Source organism: Fulmarus glacialis, unplaced genomic scaffold (assembly GCF_000690835.1).
Source record: "Fulmarus glacialis isolate BGI_N327 unplaced genomic scaffold, ASM69083v1 scaffold39950, whole genome shotgun sequence".
Lineage (NCBI taxonomy): Eukaryota > Metazoa > Chordata > Aves > Procellariiformes > Procellariidae > Fulmarus > Fulmarus glacialis.
In genome coordinates this window covers 2,908-30,761 of record NW_009190323.1, presented here as the reverse complement: position 1 = coordinate 30,761, position 27,854 = coordinate 2,908, and the positions used below count along the sequence as shown (strand labels likewise).

The 27,854-nt window shown below is 39.9% G+C and overlaps 1 protein-coding gene across 1 annotated transcript; it reads right to left on the bottom strand.

Moving 5' to 3' along the window:
- NAA25 (N(alpha)-acetyltransferase 25, NatB auxiliary subunit) lies at nt 1–27,854 on the bottom strand. Its single transcript, XM_009585167.1, has 25 exons — nt 27,777–27,854; nt 26,691–26,829; nt 24,906–25,024; nt 22,882–22,956; nt 21,902–22,009; nt 21,373–21,451; nt 20,730–20,841; nt 19,501–19,590; nt 18,985–19,154; nt 18,138–18,250; nt 15,243–15,450; nt 14,553–14,639; nt 13,298–13,478; nt 12,542–12,641; nt 7,922–8,073; nt 7,488–7,613; nt 6,929–7,172; nt 6,582–6,705; nt 6,160–6,225; nt 5,580–5,677; nt 5,238–5,348; nt 4,651–4,797; nt 1,164–1,866; nt 116–1,129; nt 1–83 (listed from the first exon to the last, which is right to left on the bottom strand). The coding sequence occupies exons 1-23, from the start codon at nt 27,834–27,836 to the stop codon at nt 1,744–1,746; spliced, it is 2,832 nt and encodes a 943-aa protein (XP_009583462.1). The 5' UTR covers nt 27,837–27,854; the 3' UTR covers nt 1–83; nt 116–1,129; nt 1,164–1,743.

Here is a 27,854-nt window from a genome sequence, read left to right as displayed (position 1 = left end):
ATCAGTCTTGCTTTAATTTAAGGAGCACACCCTTCTTTCCAAAAAGGTATTTCTATACAACATATAAGAGTTCAATTGTGTTTCTTTTTTTTTTTTTTTTTTCCTTCCCCCCCACCCCCCTTCAAGAAAAGTATTACTATAAAACAGACTTAACACATTTTGGTATTCCTCCAGCCCAGAGCACTTACCAGACATTGCAATTAAACCATCAGGACATCCATTACAATTAGACAACCTGCAGACATTCTTCTTTCCCTTTCAGGATGGGGCAAAGCAAAAGTAAATCCAGCAAGAGCAGCAATGTGGTTGGTTTTTTTTTTCCTCTTACAGGGGATTTATTTTAAAAAAATACTCTCATCAACATTCTAACATTACTAACAAAACATACTTAGAAGAGATGACAAAAGTAGGATTGTCAGCTCTCTTAAAACTTTAAATATAGACTTCAGATAAGTAGCTGCTTTAAATCAGAAGATGAGGAATCTGTAAAGTCTGACCTGTCCCTTGTATTGCAGGTACATGTAATTTTTCTTGCCTACCAATTTTAGGCTGCATTACTCCTTTAAAATGAAAAAAAAAAAAACCCAAAACCCACCAAAACAAAACAGCAGAAATGCAGATTCAGTGGGAGCAGATGATGCGACTGCACTTTCTAACAGAATGCCTAATGAGCTAGTACTTGAATAAAGATCAACTGCAAAAAGCAAGCATACAGTTACAAAAAGTACTCTCAGCCTCATACCACAGCGGAAGCAAAAGTTACCTCTGCCAAATTAAAACCAAAGCCAATAGGATTTAATTTCTATTAAAATATTTAAGTCTTGAAGTTTCAGTAATCTAAATACACTTTTTGAAAGTCATGATGATTGCTGTTTTACATTAAACTGACATGAAATCAGACCGCAGTGTCAGACTTCACTGCAGCTATTATATACAAGGTCTCTGGTTTTGTATTTTTTGCTGAAACACTGATTCCCATCTCTCTCTCTCTCTCTAAAGCTTAATGGCCAAGTTTGCTCCTCATCAGGTTTGCAATTTTTCTGAACGTGAGAACAACCTGTGTGCACACCGACACCATCTCTTCCCTCCAGCAGTTCTCTCCTTAGAGGAACCTGCCTCGGCACCAGGCCTGGCTTACTCCCACCCTGCGAGGGAGGCTGGGCTCTGCTGGAAGGCTGTATGCAGAGGGTGTTCCTCAGTGCAGCCTCACCTCTCCCTGCTGCACCACACACTGAATTAATTCAGTAGGACCAGGTGGCTTGCGGACAAAACGGGCAGCTCCAAAATGGGCTCATTTCATTGGAGGCGGCTGAATGCGGGCATCTACAATTTCTGCATTTCTAAGGCAAGGACCATACAAAAATTATAAACACTGTATGGTGATGAAAATACAACTCCTTTGAGATATATGCTTTACACTGGATTTCTATTGCTGCTTCTAAAGACCATCTCCAGTTGTTTCTAGAGATCAAAAGGGAAGAAAGTTAATTTTCTCCTGTTGCAATATGCTTATGAACATGTATAAAAAGTGGTCAAACCCCAATAAGGGTCCCTGCTTCTCATTTATGTACAATAATTTAAATCAGCTCAATACATCTGTAATACCTAAAAAAATTGTTTTATGATTTTAAGTCCTTCATGCATTCTGAGGAAGTTCTGGATTAAAGTGATGGTATATTGGATGTTGCTTCTGTCTGGGACTCTGGTGTCACTCTCCTGTGGAGTCTGTCAAGGATGTGTTTCTCAAATCTTTAGTTTTTTAATAGTATCGAGTCTCTTTTTCAGCAGCTCTCCAATTTCCTGAACTGAGTGATGGTAACTGCTCTGGACCTTCCCTTGCACAGTCTTTGTAAACTTTTTTTCTTCCTGCAAAATGCAAAAAAGAAATCATTCACTCCACAGCAACTGTTTAAATCCTCCCGTTAAACTTCCCCCACCATCTCAAACACTGATAAGAAGTTCATGAGGACCACAGTGTAACTTTACAAAGGGAATGTCATCAGCACAGAATAAGCAGCACCTGCTCAGCAGCAGTAATTCCTGCAGATACCAGTGTTGCCCAGACAGGGCTGGTAACACATTAACATTTCTTCAAAACTTCTGGAAACATTCTTGTGCAAAATATTTGTGGCTGAAATTGTGAGTGTGTGTGGCATTTCATTTTAGCCAGCATTTATTAAAGTAGAGAATTTCTTATACAGAAAAGTGAAATCAAACAGCAAATGGAACGCTGACCAGCTAAGAGACTCTTACACCAAATTCCACAGCATAGTGAGCTGCAGTGCCTGGGACAGGTTCAGATGTCACCAATTCAGCAACATTGGTACCTAGCTTTCCCAAAGTGATTAGATTCCCTCTAATGTGCAGTTTTCTAAAATGCCCAAGCTAAAAAGCTTTTAGCAGGACCACCATCACACAACACTGTTGGCACTGCTCCTGCAGGTGGAGTGAGGTTAGCACTGACCTATCATGAATGATGCTGTATTTCTGTATGCAGAAAGAACAAATCTTGGTGCCCAAAGCAGCAGCCATAACCACTGTTCTGTCAAGAGGTGACTTGCTATCAGGATGCCTTTTGCAGACACTCATACAGATTACAGCAGAAAAGCCTGCGAGGCATAGCCCGCGTAAACCAAACCGATGTGGGAAAATCTTGCATCGGTGACAAGGTTCAGCTGACACATTACCAGTCTCACTCCATTCACAGCAGAATTTTCACTAATACCTGAACACGAGGACTTTTTCAAAAGCACCTTTTAGCTCTAAACACACAGAGCTGCAAACATAGCTCCAGGTCTGAGTAGAGCTATACAGACTGCATTTATCAGGATTTACTGCAACAATGTCAAACAACAAACAGAACAGCAAACATCGTGAACAAACACAGGAAAAGCTGCAGACTCCCACAGATGCTTCTGCTCAAATCCATATGAATCTAACGGTTGGGTTTTGCAGATCTGCCTTGCATAGTAATTTGATGCTGTGCATCAAAGGGAAGATGGAGGGATTTGCTCACTCAGCAAGGAACCAGAAAAATGACAAAGATCAACAACTATCTGAAAATCTCTTATCCCTATAAGATTATTCAATCTTAAAGAAAATTCTTTGGTGATATTAAGAAAATGTACTTTTTTGGTTTTATTCAAATTTGCATTAAATACAGTCTAAGGGATTTCCTTGATTTCTATCAGGTTTTGCAGTTTCTGTTTTTTTTTTTATATATTTGAGATACTTCTGCATCAGCATCATACAACAACAAGAAAAGGAAAATGTTAAGTAACATGCTAGGAAATAAACAGGACAATCTAATTGAAAAAATATAAGCTGGCTAACAGCAACTTAGGTGGACAGAAGTGCATTTCTGAAATACAAGGGTGCAGCTTTTAAATCCTCGCCAGTTCAAAAGCCTTCAGATCTCCCATCTACACAAATATGAGTGCCAATACCCTGTAGGCCAAGTTTCCCTTTTCAGATAAACGTATCAGAGACCTGTTTTTGTCTTAAGTGCCAATTCCTAATTGAATTTGTGGGGGTCCTGGGTAACACAACTTCTGCCTGTGCTTTCTCAAATCAGTCTCTCCCACCCCCAGACTAATACTGGTAAGGAGACGACTCCCCTCTCAAACCTTTCTCCTGGAATCTGCAATCCTTCTTTGACAAGGAGCATGACTCACCACTCCCCCAGCCCCTCTCCCCTGTGTATCAGAAGATGATACCTATTCCACCACTTTGCTCCCTTCCACCTTTTATCTCCACCTGTGTTTCAAGAGCACCATAAAGAAAATTCCAATTCTATGCTTTCAGTCACCTCTAGGCTTTTTAGCTGGACTCTGACACCATTTTCAGGATCTCAACCACTGTTTTAAACAAATACATTCATAGTAAGTATTGAACTGTTAGAAGATCCCTTATGACAGTAACATTAACTTGTCTATCACAAAGTTTAACTCTTATCTGATTGCCATGGCTTAAAAAGCCAAGCTTCCTCATTAGGCCCATGCTTCACATGTCTGAATTTGGCATGAGGTTTGGCATGTGTAGTGTCTGTTACTCCTGCCTTTGTTTTTCCTTGTAGAGCTGGCGGGGAGGAGTTGCCGCTTGTTTTTCTTTAAAGATCAAGTAATTGTTTCCAAGGAAGTGACTAATCAGCAGTAGGTGAATCTCAAACGTTTCCTGGAATAAGTATTTTGCATCCATTATGGTATGCTAAACCATAGATAATAGAATAAGTCATATCACAGACAACAAAATAATGTTAAAACCTTAAGTTTTTCTTCACTAACATACCACACAAAATGAAAGTATTTTCAAATTCCTGTGTTTAGATCTCATTTTTTGAGATTATTTTGTGCAGTGAGCTAGAGCTGATCAGATGAGGCAAAGTCACTGTCACTATAAAAAAACCTTAACTTACCACTCTAAAACTAAGCTTTCTAGCAGCCTGGTCCCTAACCTCTGGTGAAGAACAATTAAGTCAGTCATAACATGTGGGGGTTTTTTGCTTGTTTTCCTTTTTTTTTTTTCCTTCCAGTAAAACATTTTGGGGAAAAGAAGCTTTCAACAAAGTTATCCCATAGGCACGCTACATGCAGGTTGTTATCGGTCACACACAAATGTATATAGCACACAAATAACGATGCAAGTTCTTACCTGTAAAAGCAGAGTGTCCTTGAGGGACAGCTCTTCAAGTTTTAGTGCAGTCAGAATTATTTCAAGCCCTTTGATGTGATCTATTACATTGGAAGTTAATGTCTGTAGTTCAGTAACATAATCCAGAAAATGTGTAAATACAGGTGGCTATAAAAACAAATACATTTATAAACACATATTAATGCCTATTCAAATGACCATGTTATATGACAACTCACTTTGTAACGTCTATCATTCTACTTGTCCCCCCCAACGCTAAGCTATAATCTACCTACCCAGATAAATACCACCAGTTAACTAGTTCCCTGGAGTGCATTCAAGGCAGAAAGCCCTGCGATACTCTAAACTGTGTTTCCTATTAAAAAGCTGTTATGTGATGTCAGAGATGTGGCACGTCACCATTTGATTTTAAATAGAAAAGGAGTTTTAAGAATTAGTACGGAGTAATCTCTAACCTATGTCAGCCTCTACAAGGCAAAGTTTATGAAAAACAGTTTATTAACATGTCATCGATCCTGATTTTTCTTTCAGTATAAATATGCTGTTGGATGGGGGGTGGGGGAAGAAAAGAAAGGAATATTGTCTACCATAGCTACACTGCTTTCTTTTTTTTTCTTCTTCTTTTTTTGCAGGTTGGATTTAAAAGGTCGGAGGACACTGTCACAGTAACTTGATACCCACAGGGCAATGGAGATCGTCTGGAAAAAAGGTACAAGTATGTTACAAGTTGCTTTTACAGGAGGCTTCTATACTCACTTTAGTGTTCCTACTGATAAGACTCAAGAGAGTCTGTCAGAGTAGTTAGAATATGCAACAAAAAACTCTTGTTTTCATGAGTTACTGAGATCAAAGAACCTTCACTGTGTTTTAGTCCCAATATTTCTACCCTAAAGTACGCAAAAATTTCTGGTTTCCAAAGAAAACAATACCTCAACAAAGAAGACTAGGTTTTCTAACAGGTTTGGATGAGTTTTCAAGGTGCCATCTCTGACTTCAATCAAATCACCTTTACATTTATTGAACAAGTCTGAAAAGAAAAAAGAAGTGCCTTATTCAGGACATGTAGATCAACTTAAATGCGTATTTTCTCTACAGCATGTGTCTCAGTGCGGTGTACAAAGCTGTCAGAGGACTGACCACTAAGCAGCTAATGATAAATTTGGCCAAAGCCTCTCAAGAAGGTCCAGCTCTGAAGTTTCCTCTGAATTTTATTTCATTACAAACAGTATCTCCACTCTATTTATTAGCACACCTGGACCAAGTACCAGAGGGACAACAGTTTCTAAGACTAGGCTGCAAGGTAGCAAAATGATAGGACATAACATTCTGTGGCATGCAACAGCTTCATGATCAGACAAGCCAAGGGGAATCTCAGCCTTGTTCTCAAGTATCTTTCAAAGGGGTCTGCAGATGCATTACCACACTTCCCCGTAATTGCAGCACAGTCAGCAGCACATCCTCAGACCACCATGAAGCACTACCAGTGTTTATTCTTGAGTTACCATTTACCTGTTAGTCGTTCTACTAAAGACTTGAAACTATGCCCTATCCTCTCCTGGATTTCTGCTGAATCTTCTGAAAGAAAAAAAGTAGTTATAAACTAAAAGTTTGTGTATTTTCTGCTTCCAGAAAACTAAGAGGCATTTAAACATAATTTAGTGTTAGCAGTCAAAAGCAAATACAACTGCTTTCAAAGAGGATCCAGTATTACATCAACATACACTGTACAAAAATGAAGACTTGCACAGAACATTAAATTAAGGCGTCGCCTCCCAGATAACTTAGTGTCATTCAAAAAATTAATACACAAGTAAGTTTGGGTCCACATCAGCCAACGCCTAGTAGTTTTCAAAGTAAATGGAGACACATCTCGCTCCCTCCCACCACACATCATGACAATCTGGTTAAACCCCTGCCCCTCAAACACTTACCTAAGCCATTGGTATCTAGTTCATAAATATCACTAACAAGATAAAACAAGCTAGTCTGGCATTGACAGCTGCCATTACTGAAGAAGCCAGCCATTCGGGTAGGAGGAGGGCCAAGGACAGGATACTAGGCAAGAAGCAAAGAAAAAGATAAAAGGTGTTGCAGCTTTTCCTTATCCAGAACACAGTGTTTGTCTCTGGCACATCTCTCAGTCAGATTCATACACTACAAACTCAGGGTCAGTTACGTGCATTCTGCAGCCTGCTGGACGTTACAAGATGCATTCAGTTTCTCTGCTTGCATTCATGTTCATTTAATATTTGGGGATAGCTTTTTCCTTAATGGGTACCTGAATTTTTTGTTCTAGAAACTTCTTCCCTGAATCCACTGCCGCTTCCAGCTGCTGAAGCAGGGATCGAATTGTATCAATCTTGGATGAGACGCCGTTCTCTGCAGTCTTTTCAGAGTTCTTTGGTTGAATACTGTGACTAAGAGTTGGGAGTCCGCTTACTAGCCTTAAAGTTAAAGACCGGATTCGCAACCACATGGTTTCTTCCTCCAGTGAGAGTTTCCTATGTTCTTCAGAAATGTCCCTAGAGAAAGGCACCAAATGTTTTCAGGCAAATGCTTCAATTTGGCAAAGTAGCAAGCTTCACTCAGGTACAAAAGCCTACCCAAAGTTATCGAATACTGTATGAAGAGGAAGGAGTGGTCAGAAATTCAGGAAACTGTATTAATATGTAAAAAGGCAGCACTGCTAGAAGTGATGAATGATGCTTGTTAAGTTTGCAGTTAGCCAGCCTAGAGAACATTTAAATACGGCAGTGACCCTGAAAGGATTTTCTTCGCCATGTGTGCTGTAAGGAAAAGCTTACTGTGACTCTACAGTTGAGGATATTTCTACTCACCTGTCTTTTGGATCCCAGTTAAACAAGACTGTCAGGTCTCTGTTGTCACGCAAATCTTTCCATGGAATGTCATCCTCCTCTGGGCTCAGACTCATGGACTTTATACTTTCTTCTAAACTGGTTGATCTGTATATGTGAATAAGCAACATTAAATCAAACATTTGATCACTGGAAACAGAAAACCCAGCTCACTAACAAACCACATTCTCTCCATTGTTCAACTCTTCTTATGTCAGAAGTGTTACACATACGTGGTACTGACAAGGATGCTGAAGGGGAGAGCAAATTAGAAGTGGAGAGAAGTAGCTCACAGGTTTTTGCCAAAAAGCTGCAACTGCAACTCGCTAAGGTCTCACTTGGCCAGTGTTCTGCCTATGCACAAATCTCCAATTTTTTCACGTGCAAGGTGCTGCGCTTGTCACTGCTGTACTTACATATTTGCTTCAAGTAAGAGGTCTAACAACATCCGTTCTGTGCGAACTTGCGCAAAGTGAAGGGAAGAGTTCAGCCTATTTCTAAATGCAATGAATTCTGGGATCTTCTCAAACGCACCGTACTTGTAGGCTTGAATGATATATTCTGAGGTCTGGAAGAAAACACACACCATCTCTGTATTAGTTACTTCCATAAATACAGAACCACCAGACGTTAACAAGGTCACTGCCACGAAATTGCATTTCTGTGGTTTTCATTAACCCAGAGGTACAGAATCTGGCAGATACTCAATCCCTGGGAGAAGCTTGCACTTTTGCTTGTCCAAGTCACCCCAGCAGTTTTGCTACTTTAATTTGAGAATGCCCAGATGCTCCACCGGGCAGTATGATTTAATAACCAAACCGACACTAAGAAACACCACATGACTGTCACCACTGAGACTGAAAAATACTTAAAGGAGGGAAGAGATGATTTTAGAAGGCTTTTTTTTTTTTTTTTTTTTTTTGAGATGCATTATTCAAATTATTGTTTCATTGTGAAAAGTACTTTTCAGGCAAAATAAATATATCCCAGATTTTCTGGAACTGACTTGGATGTGCATCACATATTACCGCAACATAGATTAAAAAAATTACTCACACATTTTTTTATTTCTCTTTTTTATTAGATTTTTGAATACAGCATCACAAGATAATATCACGCAGTGTATACACATTACAATACAATCTAAACACCAAAGGGAACTGTCAGGGTCCATGGGATAGTTTGCTTCCCCTCTGATGAAATGCAGCAATGCAAGGCACACAACTAATATTTCACATCAGTCCAAGTAATCTCCAGAAGGAGATTTATATGACGAAGGAGCCGCAAACAAGCACTGTATTTTAATGAAAACTTCTAACAGTAGAGACAGCGTGAACAACTTATGCTCCCAGTCAAGACAGATGGCTGTATTTTTTTAAATCAGAATTACTCCACAAGTGAGAAATTCTAGAAAAATAAATTATTTTCTTCTGAACAAGATTATGAAATGCACTGAAGATGAAAGGCATCAAAAAGGCCCCTGGTTAACTAAACTTTATATAGTACTAACAGACTCAACCTGTCTGGAAGGCTCTTAGAGACTAGAAGCCAGTACGAACAGATGAAAGCCACCTTTTTTTTCCCCCTTTAAAATAAGAAATGTCCTCTAGGTAGCTCTGTCTTTTTTTCCTAAGAAATTTGGTTATTTGCACTGTATGAAAAAATATGCCAAATATTCAACAACATACCCTCTGATAAACAGCCTTGCAGAGTTCATTGTCAGGCTGCGGGACTGCGCTATGGGCGCTAATTCAACTGCATCGACGTGGTTTTTAAATCCCCATAGGATACGTTGGTGTTCTGTTTGCCTGCAGTATCTGGAGAAATTAAAGACGGACGGACACAAGAAAATTAGAGAGATTACTTCTGATTCTGCATATTTAAAGGAGGACTATCTTGATAAGGGCAAAGTTGCCTTTTTAGTTTTGGCCAAATATAGCAATACTGCCTTCTATTCTCCTCCCTGTCCTTGGCATCCTTTTCCAGAGCAGAAATACTGCGTCAGGACTGCACAGCATCCTAGATGGCTGTTACTCATGGGACCCAGTCTTAAACAGGATTCACTTCAGGCTGTTAAGTTCAGCAAGTCAGAAGGAAAACATATTTATCGAAAGCAATCAGTTTGAATCAGTAGCTATATTTTTATGCCAGACCACTTCGTTTACATCCCACACTTCCTGTTCTAGGCAGAGTCCCACGCACAGTGTGCCGCAGGACACGTTCTCTGTGCTGTAGCAGACGTTGCAGCTATCTTAAACATCAACCTAGAGAGGAGCAGGCAGTATTTGAAATCACATAAAAAGGTAACTTTTAAAGGATAGTCCTCCTTTAACACTGCAGTTAGATGCTGTTATGGGACTCGAATGGGAAGCTGATATCAGGACTGTGAGTATGAAGGGGCAACCCCAGCAGAACCACAGCAGCACAGAAATTGGTAGCAGATTCTGACCTTGTGATACTTGGGACATTCCTTACGGTAAGGAATGCCTTTTTTCGTCTCCACTCCTGTCATGCCATGATCCTAGGTGAACAGTACCCTGAATTGAGCCTTCACCTCCTGCAGTTTGCACCTTATGGTTGGTTTAAAGGACACTAGCTATTTGCAAATTAGTACAGCTTTTGATGCATTTTCCAACTAAAAGGATCTTAAGGTGATAACCACTGGAAGCGTCCAGAACATGGGAGAGATTTGGCTAGCCAAGATCAACAATGGCTCATGGTCCTTTGGTCGCAATACTCTGTCTCCAAGACGAGACATGATGCGAGTGGGTTCCAGAGTCACATCCTTATCTTGTAGCAGGAAGAATTATATAATGCTGATTGTATCACTTCCGCCCTTCTTGCAATTTCAACCTTTTAAGGTGTAGTAGTGAGGCAGGTTGAACCAGTCAGGCACTGCCTTTTCAGGGTTTCTGGAACACAAGTTGAGTAGCATTCTCCTGGAAACAGCACTTGGAACGTGGCTGCCTTCATCTGCGTACAGATGTCGAGCTACTGGAGACAATCAGCTCTTCTCTGCTGCAAGCACCTTTATCATTCACGCCAAAGAGAATAACCTTCTTCCAAGGTAACCACACCTGAAGTTACTTCAATTTGTTTTTTTTTGGATTTCTTGATGCTTTACAATGTAGCATTCCCAAGCAGACAAATGACATCCAATAGTTTTTTCGGTTCACTTTTTTCACTTGGCACCCAGCAGTCAGGCTTTTTATTCAGACAGTTGGTTCCAGGTATGCTTTTCATTAACATCCACTGAGTGACCTTTAAACAAGACTGAACAAGGTACTCCTCATCAAAAAAAAAAAAAAAAACACCAAAAAAAAAACAGGGGGGAAAAAAAGACAAAAAAAAAAAGCCACCACTACCATCAACAGACACGTAGGAGAAAGCTGTCTGGATCCAGGGCTTCACTCCAGCACAAAACACTGCACCCAGGAACCCAAAGACTCTTAGCAAGTAGAATCAGTGCTTAAAGAATGAGCAAGCGAGGGAAGCAGATGAGAGCAAGCTCCAATCGTACAATCTACGTGCTCCTCTGTGCCTCCCGCTCCCTGCAGTGAAATTTCTGTGTCAGACACAGGTCACAGTAACTCAGCATCTACCTTCCAGGCACAGGTAAATGGCAACTGGTATCTTGTACACAGGAACAACCCAGGCTGCCAACAGTGCAAAGGTACTCTTCTGAGGGATTACTGCATGAGCATCTTTACAGAGAAGTCTTGTGTTTTTATTTGTTTCTGGGATGGTGGGAAAGCAAGTTGTATGACTGCGGAGCCTTTAGAGCCAACTTAGCCAGTGGCTGAGTGGAAGAGTTACAACTGCATCGCACCTTTGTTTCTTACGAAGTAAAGTAAAAATAATTTTCTTCACCTACCTCTCAACAGTGATCAAACTGTAAAATATAAATATATAGGATATAGTCCCACTCCTCAGAATGGGACTGCCTTGCACGTTTTAGGGAGATGGACTGACATGCATATACTTCCCTACCACAATTCTGGACTATTTCTCTTCCTGTTTGCCCAATATATTTCCACCAAGACTTCAAGAATGTGTTGTTCCACCGTTCTCCTACCTAACCCATTTTTCATGGATTCCATGGGAATTCTGAAACAGAATTTATATTTTCCCTATGAATGTATCAGAATGTACATCAGAGTGTACTTTCCAAGTAAGATTTTTGACAAATACACTTACTAATCAGCAAGCTCCAAGCATGCTAGATGCCTAGAGCATGGCATTTTAGGAAGCACCTGATCCCTTTGGGGGAATTCAGCTACCCTCCCCTCACTATCTCCTCCATTCCAGTGCCAAGATTCTCATTCAAGACAACTTCCTTTTCATTCAAACCACTTTTTGGGGTGAACCAAATAAAGCAGGTAGTTCCCATTAGCACAAGACCAGGTTTTGCAATTTGATCCTATCACTTCAAAATAATGCAGTTAGTTAGGCTCTGCTCTGCCTTCAGCGAAGCTGAGACTTCAAGATTCAGTTTTTCGCCTCTGAAATCCTCCCACCTTGTTCCTTGCACTTCCCCTACCTTTTAAAGTGATGTGCATTCCCCACCATCCCTGTGTGCCCAGGACAGCCATCACTAAAACACGCCACTTCAGTGATTGTCACATAAAGGATTCATGAGTATGCCATAACCATCTTGACCCACCATCCCTAGCTGCTGTATGACTTTCCAAAATGCTAGCAGTTATGACACCAGGACTTACGTGCCACATGACATTTCACTTAAGTTCTTGCATAAAATTACAATCCATTCATTTGAAAGTAATCATACCTGTTTGTGAGGAGTATTGAAACTGGCTTTTATAAACAGAAAGCTAAAGCAAAACCAGTAAGTTACAAATTCTTGCAATGAGAAACGCAGGTTGAGGAACCTTTACTATAAACACAAAGTTGCATGTATTATTCCTCTTTGTTATCACCACTATATTTCTGTAAGCCCTTACATAGGGCACAAACTTCTGTAAGGCACCTTGACATAACTGCTCTGTTACATGGCACAGAGGTTTCTTTCAACTTACATCTTTCTGGTTGGAGTGGAAAAACCTGAGTGCAAAATTGCAGGATTGGGATGCCGCAGCGTAATGGCCCAGTGACTCTGCATAGCGCGTCAGAAGATAGCTGCAACACAACAGCACAAGTCAAATATCAACACACAACCCTGGGGAAACCTGAATTTCAAACACAGTTCTGAACAGCGAACTCCAGCACAGTCCAGCTTTAATGAAAAGTCTAGAGATTTAACAGACGGCAATCACAACATTCGTATTAAAATTTAAGCTTTTAACAGTAATGGAAGGAATTCTTAATTTTTTAAAAGACAGTATCTGGGGGCTTGGAGTTCCTCCATCCACCTTCCTAAGTGTGCAAGAGCTTTACTTAATTAGATACCCACAAACACACTAACCAAGGCACAGCCATTTCCATTTGGTATATTTGTTTTAACTAGTGCTGCCAAGCTTTGCTGAGCAATGACACAAGCCAGAACACCAAGCTATGACTGGCATCAAGATACACATTTCACAAATTTCTTTCAGATTCCCTTCAGTTAACACTCTGAAAATCCAAAACTGATCAAAATCACACAGGAAAGATACTCCACAAGAAGGGGAGTATACTTCAGTAGATGTGTCTCATGTAATTCCAACACACTTTTACACAACACCATATGAAAATCTGATAATCTGCTAACTTTCAGTAGCAAAGGAAACTGAAGATCTCAGGACTGGTTACTGGAGGGTCACCATCACCAATTATTCTCAGTATATACTACCCACCCGATGGTGTCGTGCTGTATGTGTTTTGCATCAAGGCTGGAATAGAGCTCTGCAACAGGTTCAAATGCACCAAGCCTGCAGTAGATTCGAATGAGCAGCAATTTAAACTGAGCATTAGAAGGACTATGAGATAACCCTTCTTCTAAGAGAGTTAGGCACTGCCACACAGCCGTCTCTTCACCTGGCGACAAAGACAAAACACACGGATAGGCATGATCAGAGAGAGGCACTGAACACTAACAGCACAGTTCACTTTGGTATTGAAGCTTCCTTCCCCGAGTTACACACCTCTCAAAATGGACCCATGCATTTAAACACACAGATGGCATTCATCAGCCATGTTGCAGCCCTTAAAACATAACAGCCACCCCTGCATTATAGCTGCTCTCTGAGGGAAAGGTGGAGGAATAATTCCTCACAGGGAGTATCTAGCTCACATTTGTATAGAGCAAAGCACTCGCACACGGGCATACTGCAGGAGAAGTGACCTTCCCTGATGAGTCCTGGACTGTTCAGGATTTCTAGCTTATACACACAGAGCACTCCCAAGCATTATGCAAGAGAGCAGCACAGAGCCAGGAATCCAAGAGCCCATGCTCCACCGGTGACCTGCCAGGAACCCAACGATGGATTTACTCAGGTTAAAGACTAAATCTTCCTTGGGGAAGACAAAGGCGTAACTGACGGCTACACTGAAGGGCAGGAATATGAACAACCACCATTGGAGACTGACTCTGTGGGATTAGGAGACTAACAGGCAGAGCAGATGTGGAGTACAGGAATACTCAAGACAGGGCAACAGCTCTCAGCAGAAGGTCTAGAAGCAGGGGATCCAAAAGACAAAGTATGTCAGAGAGGGGAAGAAATACTCTCAAAACACCTCTGATATCAGAGGGGAATTGTCCGCAGAACTTACGCAAAGGGAGAGAAAACATTACCTACATGGGAAACTCAGAACAAGCTTCTGAAGACAGCCAGCACTGAGCTGCAAGAGTCATCAGCAAAACTCTACCAGGACTTACAGGAATTAATCAGAAAAATTAAATCCCTTTAGAGGCGAGTGAGGCTCCTATCAAACACCAACTGAATAGAGGGACTACTGAAACACCCCATATTGAGGAAAAAAAAACAAAAACACAACAGAAAGCTATGGGCTTAACAAGCCATGCCAGGTATATACAGTGGCCACAGGGACAGTCTCCCTGTCACATCTATCCAGGGTGGTACTAAGCAAGACACAATTTTAGGAACATACCTTCTAGCCACAGATCAAGCAGCAGGTGAACTGCAAGCAGGCAGTAATAATCTGAAAACTGCAATTCAGTTTTCAAACAAGATTTCCCTAAAAAGAAGAAAAAAGTTAACCTTGAATTACTAACAGCGCTGTCAGCTGCTTCTCACATTGTCAGCATTATCAAATGACACAGCTATCTGGCAGACGATAACCACAGCTTAATTTTTAAAATCCAGAGTTGTCTTAAAAACTGAAACAACTGTATACATGCTGCATTTGTTCATCACGAGCAGACTTTGGGCCACTTCACATGTTGACATCTGCTGGAAGAAGAAAAGACTCTCCTACAACTGCAAGATTTACAAATTAATATTCTTGCCCGTGTATTTGTCCTATGTGCACCAGCGATAAAGCCTGGCTTTGCGTAAAGGCACAGGCAATTTTGCAAAGATATAAATGTACCATCTGAACTACCCAGGAATGTCTCATTTATCTTTAAGATACACAACTGAAAAGAAAAAAAATTAAAAGGAAACAGAGAATTCAGGTACGCCCAAGGATATAATCATAAAGGACAAAACAAAGTATTACCTAGTGGCACGATGGGTGCCATCAGCGTTTGTGCTGTTCCGTCCCCCTGAAAAAGCTCTGAACTATTGCTCATAAAAAGCTGCAAGTGAACTGCAACATTAGTTTCAAGATTTTTCTCACCAAACTCCAATCCATGGCGGTATCTCAACATCAACTCCCGGACCACAGTCAGCTTTTGCTTCTTATCCATGGCATGATAGATACCGAGCAACCTCGAGAGCTGCACCACACACAAGTGTTGTTGCAGGGCTTTGATATCAGCTGGCAGTGCGATTTCATTCTCTGCTGCTGCCGACAGAGGGATTACTTCCAGCAATTGACTGATGAACTGAAAGAGAAACACTGTCATTAAATTCTGCAGGGCATCTGGGACTGCATGAATGGAAAGCATCATTTCCTCCCTCAAATCAAGCAAAAAAAGCAAGGTGGAAATGTCAGTATCAACCCTGATGTCACACTGAAATCACTGGTTAAAGAGCTGGCTTCAATTTTTTTTTTTTGAAAGGTGATGAGCACACAGTTCTGGTTGCACTCAATAGCTTTTAGTAAGTTTCATCAAACAGATGGAGGGCAAAAATAAATCACAGGCAAGTTTCCAATACATTGACACATAAGGGAGTTCAAGCACCTGTTAACACTCACAGTAATAACATATGCAATTAAAATAATTAGCTACTGAAAGGCTTCACAGCACACATCCAGGAAATAGTGGTTTTGTACTAGCTATTACGTTCTCTCTCAACTCTGAAGTAATGCACTGCACTCAGTGAGGTCATAATCTTTGATTAATGACTTATTTTTTGAATTAAGTTGTAAGAAAAGCAGCCTCCCAAATTTAACAGGAGACAGCAGACTTCTCACAACATGCAGTCAGGGCTGGACAGTAGTTTTTTGTTGCCCTAAAATCCAACAGTGTTTACAAACTTAAAACTGAGTTAAAGCCAATGAATTCAGCTTTACTACATTTGGTCTTGAAACACAAGAACTGCATCAAATGCATGCCCGAGGCAAAAAGCATAACAGCTAGATAGGAGAAACACATAGCACCATGTACACAAATTCCAGTTTTCCCATAGACTTTGATGAAGACTGTGTTGACAAATTTTTTCAGTTTGAGATTTTGCCAAGCTGGGCAAGGTCAACTGAATCACTAGGCCGCATGCTCCAATTTACGCCTCTAGAACTCAAGATTGATGTCACAATGATTATTTCTGGAATATCTCGTGTGTCTGGTGGCCCAGCAAGATCTCCACATTCTCAGCTACTGAACTGTAACACTACTCAGAACTCTCAAAGAGGAAAAAAAAAAAAGACCTCCCCCAGCTGTGTATAGCCCCAGTGTGAACCTGCTACTTTACCCTAGGATACAACCATCTTCAGCATCTTTTTTGCTGTGAAACAAGAATAAGTCTAAGACAATCTATAAATATCTTCTTGAAGTAACTTAAACTTTCAGATTTCAAAAATGCATCAGCACTTTAGCACCACTAACCCTCCTCAGCTACACATCTCCTTGACCAAGTTAAACTGCTGCAAATGCATGCTTCGGAGACGACAGCCATACACTGGAAAGACTTTCTAACATATCAGTATGACACAATAACATATGCACTACATCAGCAGCAGTTTTAAGGCCAATCAGAAAATTTTAGAGAATTTATTCAAAGTCATTTTCACAAGCACTGCGACAAAATTGTAGCCTAAACTGTTCTTTTTAAATACCATTCCCCCCACTCCGGGTTTAGAATTTGCTTCCTGGAAAGCTAGGATTAAACTTGTTCAGTGCTTCAGGACCTCAGGGTTACCTTGCAATGGTATCACCATTTCCATAACTATGAGTTAAATATCCTACTTTCCACATCTCTTGCCAGTGGAGTAAAACCACACCTCTTAACATAAAACATCAGTAGCAACCCATACAAGCCAGGGCCACCGTTCTCCTCATTAGTGAGGCCGTGGGAAGAGCTTGCATTAGAAGTCAAAAAATATTTTACTAAACTAAGAAAACACCACTACAATCTACACTTTCTTTGCAAACATTTTATCAACAGCCTCTGGCTGATCCAGGATTCTCTATCTAGCCCTCCCCAGCTCTGATAATTTTACACAATGGCTTAGAAAAACAATGGGGTGAGTGACAGGATTCCCAGCTGCTGAAGTCATTCAACGAGCTGCTTGTGACTCTGCACAAATAGTCTTTTCAGTTAAAGAGAGCTTGTTTCAGAAAGAGATTCTGGAAAAGTTGTCATAAGGTCTTTTGGTCACCCCTTGATCAGTATCAAGGTATCCACTCTCTAGTACTGCAGCAGAGCCAAGCAAAACATCTATGTGACACTCTACCTGCATCGGATCAGGGAGCAGATTTTTCCCATTAAATGTAAAACTTTAACGGGAAAAACAAGTGATGAGTGGGAAGGGAGAGAGAAGGATGTCTTTGTAAAACGAAAGTTACAGTACACAGTAATGAAATGCTACAAATGAATGAACAGGGTGGTCTTTCTCTTTACTGTTTTCACATTATGCCATTTTGTAAGCTATGATCTATAAATAAAAGTGATGAGACATTACTCATTTAAAAATGAGCTAATTGGGTAGCTTATCAATTGACCTACAATTCCTAGGGAGCTTTTCATTACAAGATACAAGCTCGTATCTTGTGATTTTCATCAGCATTACAAGCTTTTCATTTTCGATACAAGAATTCAACCAAAACCATCTCAAAGCACCCTGCCACCTTGAAATCGTAATAAAAATCCAAATAAATACATCTGTGTCTGAGACTCTGCAGGATCAAACTTAATTTTTAGTCTCCAGTAAAAATTCTCCGAATGAAATTGCTCAGTGTATTCAGATGTTCATTATATTTTCTGCAGTGCAAAGAGTCTTATGCATTTCAAACAGAAGGTAAAAATTTGATGCTTCCCATCTTTTATCATGATCCACAGGTATTTTAAGATAAAGGGACCAGAGTGCAAACAAGCGCTGCAGTTCCTGTCACCACTTATCTTTCCTTACCTTTGTGTATTGGCTGGATGGGAGCAGATCCACAAATACTTTGAGATCAGTAAAACAGCAGGGTTTGTCCCCAAATTTTTTGAAGTATTGGAACATTAGTTCTTCTGGATCACCTAGAAAAAAGGCCAGTTCATCTTTTTAATATGCTCTATTAAAAGCTCAATCTGTAAAATCACTATGAGAAATCTTCGTTAATGCTTTTTTTTTCCCCCCTTCAAGATTACATAGCTATTTAGAAAAGGAATAACTGCACTACTGCAGATTTTAACAGAGGCTCAATGTCTTTGGTAACCAAGGACACATGAAAAAACCCCAAGAGCTTCATTCAAGCTACTTTGGCAGATAAGAGCTCAGCATAACAGGCATGCGTACACAGCCTCTGCTTATCTAACAGTAACTTATTTTTGGATGGAAATACAAAAGGAACTAGTAAGTAGCACAGATGTTGCTCTAATCACATTCCCTCCTCCACCGGTTCCCTAAATGCGATTTTTAAATGCAAGTTTTTAAAAAGCAAAACCTGGTACTATTGCCAAAAAACTTAAATGAAAAATCACCTGCGTAACAGCAGGACTTTCCACATGCACTTTTCATTACAATCTCAGTGACTGTATGCTCCTAGATCCCATAGGTCCTTTTGAAAGTTTCCATCCTTGCTTTTACAAGCCCTGGAGCAGTCTGGAACTACCTGCTTTTCTTCAAGGCTCATTTTCAAATGCCTTACATACAGACAACAGCACGTACGTTTTACAGAGATTGTATTTAACTCAGTGATTTAGCAAAGAGCTTGTTCCAAGTTTGTGCTCTCTCTGAAAGATTAATTTATCATCCAGTTAGTAGCTCTTACCTAGTTTATATTCATCATTACAACCTCTGTATCGCAAACGTCTAATCAGCTCCAGTTTAGCTAAATATGGTCCCCGAAGTGGCCGAGAGCTCTTAGATTCTTCTGTTATCCTCTCTTCTATAAATTTCACAGCTTGCTCTACAGAATAGTGTACCTCTCCTTCCAAAGAGCTGTACAATGAAAGAGACAAAAGGTTCTTTGATTTTTCCCATTGCTAGGGCATTGATAACATGTGCTCAGCATATTCCCACGATACTCCTAAGGAAATCTGGCATGATGGATTCTCTAACTCAATCACCATGAAAAATATAAACTGGAAGAGTTCTATAGTGTACAAACCACTATTTATACAGCTGTTTCCAATAAACTATTGCCAGCCTCCAAAACAAAGTAGGGAGAACGCATCATTTGGGGTCTGATGTCAAGGAGTTACCCAAAGACACAGAATATATACGAATGCAAACAATTTGCTGTAGCACAAAGGAAAAACAAATCCAGGGCAAAATTGTTACTTACTGCTCTTCTTCTGGCGGAGGTGTCCAGGATTCATCAATGAGTTGAAACACTGAATCAAAGTAAGTTATATAAAACTGCCAATCATCTGAGCTGAAACAAAAATTAGGCACAGAACAAAGTTTAGGGAATCACAGAACAGTAACTCACTTCTAAAACCATATTCCTTGCAAAAGCTGAATTTAAGGAATAGCACATATTCATATTACAGTAAAAACAACTGTAATAAGAATAATTCCTCCTTGAAAAGGTCTCACATCTTAAGAATGCTATCATCCTGAACGTCTTGAAACATATTAAAGGAAACAATATCAATAAAGAATTGAGGCAAGCTACAAATTCTCCTCTTAACATTTACATTCCAGTCAGAGCTCATGAATATCCCCACAAAATGCTAAATCAGAAGTTTCTCCTGCCCATGTTCAGAGCAATTTAAGAGTATAGAACAGGAGATGCCAAATACAAAGAGGTAAAGCTGAAAATGTCCTTATATTAGTTCTACACGTTGTCAGTGTTGTGTTCAAGTGTCCTGTAAAGCTGATGCTTATTCTCTCCAGTTTTTCCCACTGCAAATATATTTAACAAATATTAAATACCAAGAACAACTTCTCTAGAGAAGAAACATTTTGCTGCCCCCATGGACAGTGGAGGCAGACAGAACCTTCTAATCTTCAAGCCTCTGTATTTAATTTATACTTAAGATTAGGGCACAGCTAAATACAAAAGGCAAACAAATCTCTCTTGACAGTTCCAAGAGACAGATTTGATCATACTAGTGTGCTCTCTCCTGATGCATCTGTTCAAAGCATTACATGCATTTCCCAGTATGAAGTCTGGCCAAGTGAGAGAAATGAAGTTCCAGAAAATTAGATGTAAATACAGTTCTCCTCCTCTGCCACCATGGAAGTTAGAAGTGGACAACCAGCACAGCCTTTAGAAATGAGGTAAACAAAATTTTATTGCACTAATTTTATTGCTAAAGTCAGTCTTCAAAAAAAGCAACTACAGTCTTGACACTGAGTCTCCCTGTGACCTTTACCATATCCTTTTAACGTTCCATTCTGCTGCCCTTTCCTCAGGCTTTGGAGTGTAAACGTTTGGAAATGCTTTGAGATCCTCTGATGTTCTTCTATTTTAACCACCATTTACAAAAGCCACTAAAAAAGGCAATTCACAACCAGCCCAGAATTTTTCTTCAGTTTTTTAGTAGGACTGCAGAAATACCATCTCACTTTTTCAGCAGCAGCCTTCTCGACAGCGCATTGCACTCTGGCCACCTACACAGCTTCTTATACATTGCCATACACTTGTTCTCGCGGCTTTGGAGCTCACTTGTCAGCTTCTCTAAATTAAAAACAGAAGGGCAAGTTTATTTAATCAATGCATTTCCTTCTCTACTTTCTGCACAAAGCTTCTTATTATAGCCAAGGATGCAAAACAGTAAGTATAAGAGAACAGGAGAGAGACCCTTGAAGGATAGAAAGGACAGATTTGCTATGGGAACCTTCATATCCCAACTCCTTAAAACTACAAGTGTATTTTAATCACCAGAAAGAGTCCACAAAAATGTAGGATATTAAGAACAATTTTTTTTTTTTAAGATAGCAGCTACAACAAATTAAGATGCTATCAATTTACCACTGCTAAGCATACCACTGCAAAGTTCATCACTGAGTAACACTTAAATACCATAAACAAGTGGGTAAAACCAGCTTGCATGAGAGCATCTCCAGAGTTTGCATCAATGTTTGAAACTGGTCCTAAGAGTCAGGCTTCTTACAGCCTTTTTTTTTGTAACCAGTGGACAAGTCTGAAGCAAAGGAGAACTGCTGTTCCTCCACACAACTGTGATTGTTAATTGACAGAACAAGTTACCTCCTAGTTTTCCTCTCACGACGTCTAAGGCTTCCTTATACTTCTCCAAACGTTCCAGAATCATGTAGTACAGTTCGACCTTAAAAGAAAGATTAGGCTGCAATGAAATTTGCTAGTAAAACAATATACAGGTGTGCCAAGAAATAAAGTGGCTTGTGTTACTGTCATTAGAAATAGGAGATAGCCAGGCCTACAGAGCTATCTTTAGCATCCCAGAGGGTGGAACATTCAGGAATTCAGGTCTTTTTTCCATTCTCAGTCCTGAAGTTTCTCTTGGGGCCTCCCAGGGAGCAAAACCAAGTACTTCATCAGTCAAATCTAAGCCAGAAAATTTCCTTTGCCACATGATTCCAAATCCCTCTCAACCCTCTGCTCTTGGTTTTCCTTCTGTCCTGCTACATTCACATTTACTTCCAGAACACTACTGATTATTATCTTTGTAAACTGTTAAAACAATCAATTTCCTTTAACAGTGCATTCCTTGTCTCAATAATGTTCAAATCAAGCTGAAAGTATCTGCAAGTCTTACTTCAGCCTCAGCTTCAATCTTATCCTCTTTCACCATTTTTTCCACCATTCTCTCAGCTAGTGGCAAAAACATCGTCTTTGAGAGGTTTTCATCCTGTGCTGAAATAGACTAAGGAAGAGAAGAATTATTGTAACAGCTCATCAACTTTTTGTGTTGGTCCACCCACTGATTTTTTCACATTAGAAAAGGAAAGAAACAACCCCAGGTGCTTCAATCCCTCCCAAAACCACACATTCAGAGCTGCCATCTGTCACGTGCAGAGAGCAACTGCTCTGTTAAAAGGCAGCAATAAAACTAGTGATATACTGAAAAGCTCACTCTTGATTACATTGTCCAGAGACTCGCGCATCTAGGCACACAATATCCACAGCAAATAACATGTAGCCAGAACACGTTTGTGTTTTCCATGGCACAGTATTTTAGGGAATATGATTAATGCCTCCATGCTTTTTTGCTTGGCCAACACTCTGTCAGGTTGTCTGATTAGTGCCCGAGTCTGCTATCTCAACTAACAGCAGCACAGCTGATCTGCTGTCTATTCCTGTGGACTTTCTGCAGTCTTAAAGGCATGCTAAGTCCAGAGCTCTCATTTATTTCCTCCTAGAGCCTTTATAACCTAGTTACAGAGAGGAACAGTTCTGCCTGAGGAGCTGCAGGTATTTGAGGATTTATTTATTAGCTCTCTAACTAAACCAAACCAAACAGACAGTAGGGTACTAGTCCAGATAAGAGAGTAATTCAAGTTGCATAAATGTGGCAAGGCAGACCAGTTAAGTTGCATTATAAAAACACTACAGCAATTCATGTTGAACCACATCAATAATGCTACTTCGGGAGGGTTTGGTCCTTCTCCCAGCATCACAGAGAAACAGTTCAAACAGACATTTTACTCAAAATCTCTCTAATATCTTCACTTGGAACATTTCTGTTTGCACTATACCTGCAGCGAAAATCAAACTCATTTGCAACACTGTACGCACCTGCATAATCAGGCTCATCACAGACCAAAAATAGTAAGGATTTTTGGGTACAATCTTATAAAGTGCCATTCCAGCCTGAAAAATATAAGACAAAGTTTCATCATTCCTGAAACGTATCTGTTTATGATCTCTCATGACAGAGAACGCAAGCTAAGCAGCAATGATGGCAGCAGACAACACAGAATTAGCAACTAGATAGGAGGATTTTTATCAACCCATGAGCCATTCCATCCTAACACACATTCTAAAGAAGAAAATAGAGGGTGAAAATGTCTCAAAAATCAAGTACTTTGCGTAGGTCTGACAGAACGGCAACGAGCATGTGCATGTATGATTGCCTAAACAGATGACAGCTTTAATTAGAAGCGGTAACTACATCAGGAAGCAGAAGACTTATTGTTTAGGAGGGAGGGGGATATTTCCAGTGCTGGTTTTCACTAGTATGCTCAGTCAGTGCTAAAAGGCACACCAAACCACATGCCTCCCTCATGTAAGTAACTGCCCTTCAACACTCATCTCCTACATACACATACTCACATATCCGAAACATGAGGTCACCTATACGTGCAAAGCAGTGGTTAAGCAAAGGTCGAGCTGAAAGCTTGGCTGTATCAAAGTAGAGCCAAAGTATTCAAGACTCTCTAGCCTAACACAGAAACAGTTATTCACATATTTCTCTCACAGGTTCCCAGTGTCTGTATATAATGAAGGACAACACTTTTACCCATACAAAATTTGTAATTAATTTTACGAAACTACACATAATACAGTCTACTACCACAGATGGACTTTTGTGCCGATTTCCTGATTGCAGTCTCAGTTTGCATATTCCAGTACTTTCAGTGAAATACGCCAGAACACAGGACGCTGAGGTTTATTTTCACTCTCCAATCAGTTAGCATCCATGCGCTCTTTGCATCTCTAAGTCCGTAGGTCAAATGCACAGGCCAATTTGGAACATCCTGCTCTCTGACAATGTCTGGATAACTTAACTAGATACATGTTTGTATGACATTTTAAACATACAAAAGGTCAGATAAATGTTAAATATCATTATCTGTGCAAGACTGGCATTTTTTCACTCATGGTTGTAGAGAGGAGTACAATTAACATACAGGCACATCTCTGAAGTTTAGATTGTCGTATGAGGCTTGTAATTTCATGTACATAAATAACTTTGCCCCTATCTACAGCTTGAAATCAAACAGCATACAAGTTGGGCTACAATGGAGAACAACACTTCTGCTCAATATATTCTTTCAGTTATTTAAACCAAACTTGTACAAAAATTCAAGTCACCTTAACACAGTGGGAACGAGAGGGAGTTTAGGACTCATTTACTTGGCTCTCTGTGCTTTTTTATACAGAACAGTGAGGGCGCATGCTTTGAAAAGAATCTTCCATTTATAGGCATTCTCCAGGCACCTAATTTGGAAGGGATGAAAACAAAACTAACCAGCATGACACAGTTTTGCCAACTGAGAAGATGTACTTAAAGGAAGTGCTTTTTAGTTTTTCTTCACAGAAGTACAACCAATACAAGCTTAGTTACATGTTAGATTCCAGAGGTACGAGCATGGGCAAGATTACTCTTCTCAAAGGTAACAGCAAACTAAGGAGTAAATCAAGTCTGAAAACATGGATCAGAAAATCTTGCTAAATCATCTTGTATCTATTCCAGAATTCCTTTATAATACACTGCCTCATACGTAACACCATACTGTTCAAGACAGATTGATAAAAACCTCCCAAAATAACCAACATATTCTATCAGACCAGATATGCACACAAAAGGCACAGTTGTCCTATCCCACGTAAGGAAAAGAAAGCATTTGTTTTCAGATAACCCACCCCCTAAATAATCGTCTTTTAAGCCTTTCTGTAAAAACTAACATAGAGTATAACTTCTGCATTAACCCAGTTTAGCTTTCTGGAAGACTACTCATAATATGAAAAGGCATTAACAGTAAGATATACAGAAAAAGACACCTTAAAATGACCAGAACACAAATTGTTGATTGTACCTGTTGCATCTTCTTGTACTCTCCAACCCTGGCATAGGCCATGAAGAGATGAGAGTGATACTCTTCACTGTTGGGAACCTTCTTTACAGCTGCCTCATAAAGTTTAGTTACCAGTTCCGCTAAACCAAAACCAGATGCTTGAGTTAAGGCAAATTTGGGAATAATTTTAAAGCACAGCTACCTAAAGATAGGATCAGTGATACTCTGAACAGTAATCTAATTACACTCATCAACCACAAGAATGATACTCTCTCCCCCAAGACCCCAAGCACTACAAACATTAGGCAAAGGAGGAAAGTGCTTAAAACAAACAAACCAACCAACCTCAAAATAGAGTTAACAGCAACAACTGAACTGCTCAGAAGCACTTAAGTCTTTTTCTTAAGAAAGTTTGTCTATTTTGGAGCATTAAACTGAATGAAGATTTCTATTCCTGGCAGAATGACTGCTCCACGTGAATTATCTATCAAAACACAGAACATTTTCAGAGCCTAATACCAAATTAGTTACTCTTATCCCAGGTTTACTTATGTTAGTCATATCCTGTTATTTCCCAATTGCCTACTTTAGTACTCTTAACAAGTAAAATACTTCACACTATACTTTTTAATAATAGGTCTATCATGACTAAATACTTATGCAAAACTTTCTTACATTTTCATCCTTCCAGATTTTTTTCCTTACACATACAATCATATCGCAGTGTAGTATTAGAAAACTAAATGTAATTTGTCTTTCACATAGTTTACATATCCTGGACACACATACATAAAACACATAATTACAATTTTCTTGCAGGACCAAAAGTGGAAGTGTCTAACACCCACTATTTCCTTTCTGAGTTATAAACCTAAAATACAGAAACCTGAGCTTAATGCTTATGCAAGTTGTTTAGATTGTCAGAAAGGCTTTTGACATTTTCAGGGGTTTGTTTATGTTGAAAGTCACATATACACACAAAAATTTCGTATTGTTCAAGAAACAATGCTTTAACTCCACATATACATACACACACATATAAAAATAACTAGGAGAGCATGAGCAATTGCTATATTGCAGACTGATACCAAATACCCATTTCTACAGAAGTTGGTTCGCCCCATTATCGTTGCTCCAGCAATTGAACAGTAAACACTGCTACCACCATCAAGAACCACAAGAAGCTGCCAGAAACAACTGTTTAGAGCTGTAGATAAGCAGTATATAAGATCTGGCTTCTTTCAGAAAAGCACATGCAATTTTACTCCGTCACTCAAACATTCACGATTTAGTATTTTTAAAATACCGTATCACTACAAGGATCCATACTGAAAAAGCTAATGCAGTCAAATTGAGAGGCCCTTCTGTTTGTCACGCAGCTTCTTGAGGCCTGAACCCCTCGACTACAGTCTCACAGCATCAAGCTCACTCCAAACCACAGACCATGTGATCTGTCATCTCTACCACATATACCACATATACAACAAATTCCAGTAGCTTTCATTAAAAAACAAAGTGAACTCATAGGTTGATTGTGATGGATGATTATTAGCATGCCATTCATTTAGGAACTGTGTACACAATAATGTTAATGAGAGAAGCCTAAACAAGGTTCTTCGCTTTATGGTGATCACTAGAGCCTTAGAGGCATTTATAACAGGCATCATTTAAATTCTCCGAGTCTCTTAATAACATGCCTATACACGAACCCTGGACTTCGCACGTTTCCCATGAAACTGTGGGCCACATATACTTCTGGAAAAAATGATTATTTATGTTCTAGGAGAGGCAAAGGAAAAAGCTTACGTCTATGCATTTCCCGGTAAAGAATAGTTAGTGCTTGCAAGGAATTATCATCTGTGGGTTCAAGTGCTGCTACTTCTTGTGCCAGAGCATACGCTTCATCTTGCTTGCCAGTTCTCTGCAAGCCAATTGCCTTTAGAACCTATTGACACAACACAGAGGCAGCTGTTAGAAAAACAGTTGGCAGTTACCAGTGAAAATCCTCTCATTCCTGGTGAGGAGAGGCTTTGCCCAGCCACCTCGTTACTTCTACAGAAATTCAGGTTTTATTAAGCTTCTAATCCATATGGCTGTAGAGGAAAACTTTCAAATGCAAGCTGCGTCAAATAGTACAGCTTTGCATTTCTTAACAAACATGCAGGTACAGGCCGCTCCAAGGCATCAGTTGCCATTCAGTTTTCCCTACCTGCAGACTGAAAACTGACCAGTCCTGAATATTTTCATTTTCTTCTTTCAATAACTGGCCAGAGAAGTCACATAAATGAGATTCAGGTCAATGACACTCACTTCAGCTTGGGAAGCTTTCAAAATGTAGAAGTGGTATGAACTATAGAGGAAAACCCACAGGGAAGAGAGAAAAGTAGAGTCTCATAGTTCAGAAAACCGAGAAACAGAACTCCTTTCCCTTCAACAGGGGCACGGCAAGGAGGGCAGTGAACAAGAAGGAAAAGAGCAAATGCCTCCAAAATTACCTTGTTATGTTTTACTAAGGACTACACCTCCCAAGGAAATGTTTTGGTCCAAACTACTACAGATAGGTATCCCAACCTAAGGTCTAAAAGAGGGATTTTTAAGGCACAGCCCATGTGCCAAGGTTGCTTGCAGTGGCTCTGACAGGGAGCTAGACAATTAGCTCAGGTGTAACCAATTACACCCTAGTCATTAGAGGCACCTCACCAAGAATATCTGCACAAGTTTTCAGGCAAACATGGTATTGTGTGAATTAGAACAGCCCGAGATGTTCCAGAGGTTCAGAAAACACCATGGTCTCTGGAAGATCATGGACACTGCTCATAAAGCACAGCAAAACACCCCAAGTCTCAGAGCTACGCTCACCAAACGAGCCGAGTGCACCGCAATCACACTTACCTTTGCACAGTGAAGATCCTTGTGTTTTTTGAGCAGTTTATCCGCTTGCTGGATTGCCATTTTATTATTGCCATTATC

Coding starts and splice junctions, on each gene's coding strand:
- NAA25 (XM_009585167.1), bottom strand. CDS start 27,836: ATGGCAATCCAGCAAGCGGATAAACTGCTCAAAAAACACAAGGATCTT. Junction 13,479..14,552: donor GCTTGATCTGTGGCTAGAAG/GTATGTTCCTAA, acceptor CTTTGTCGCCAG/GTGAAGAGACGGCTGTGTGG. Junction 1,867..4,650: donor AGGACACTCTGCTTTTACAG/GTAAGAACTTGC, acceptor TGCATTTTGCAG/GAAGAAAAAAAGTTTACAAA.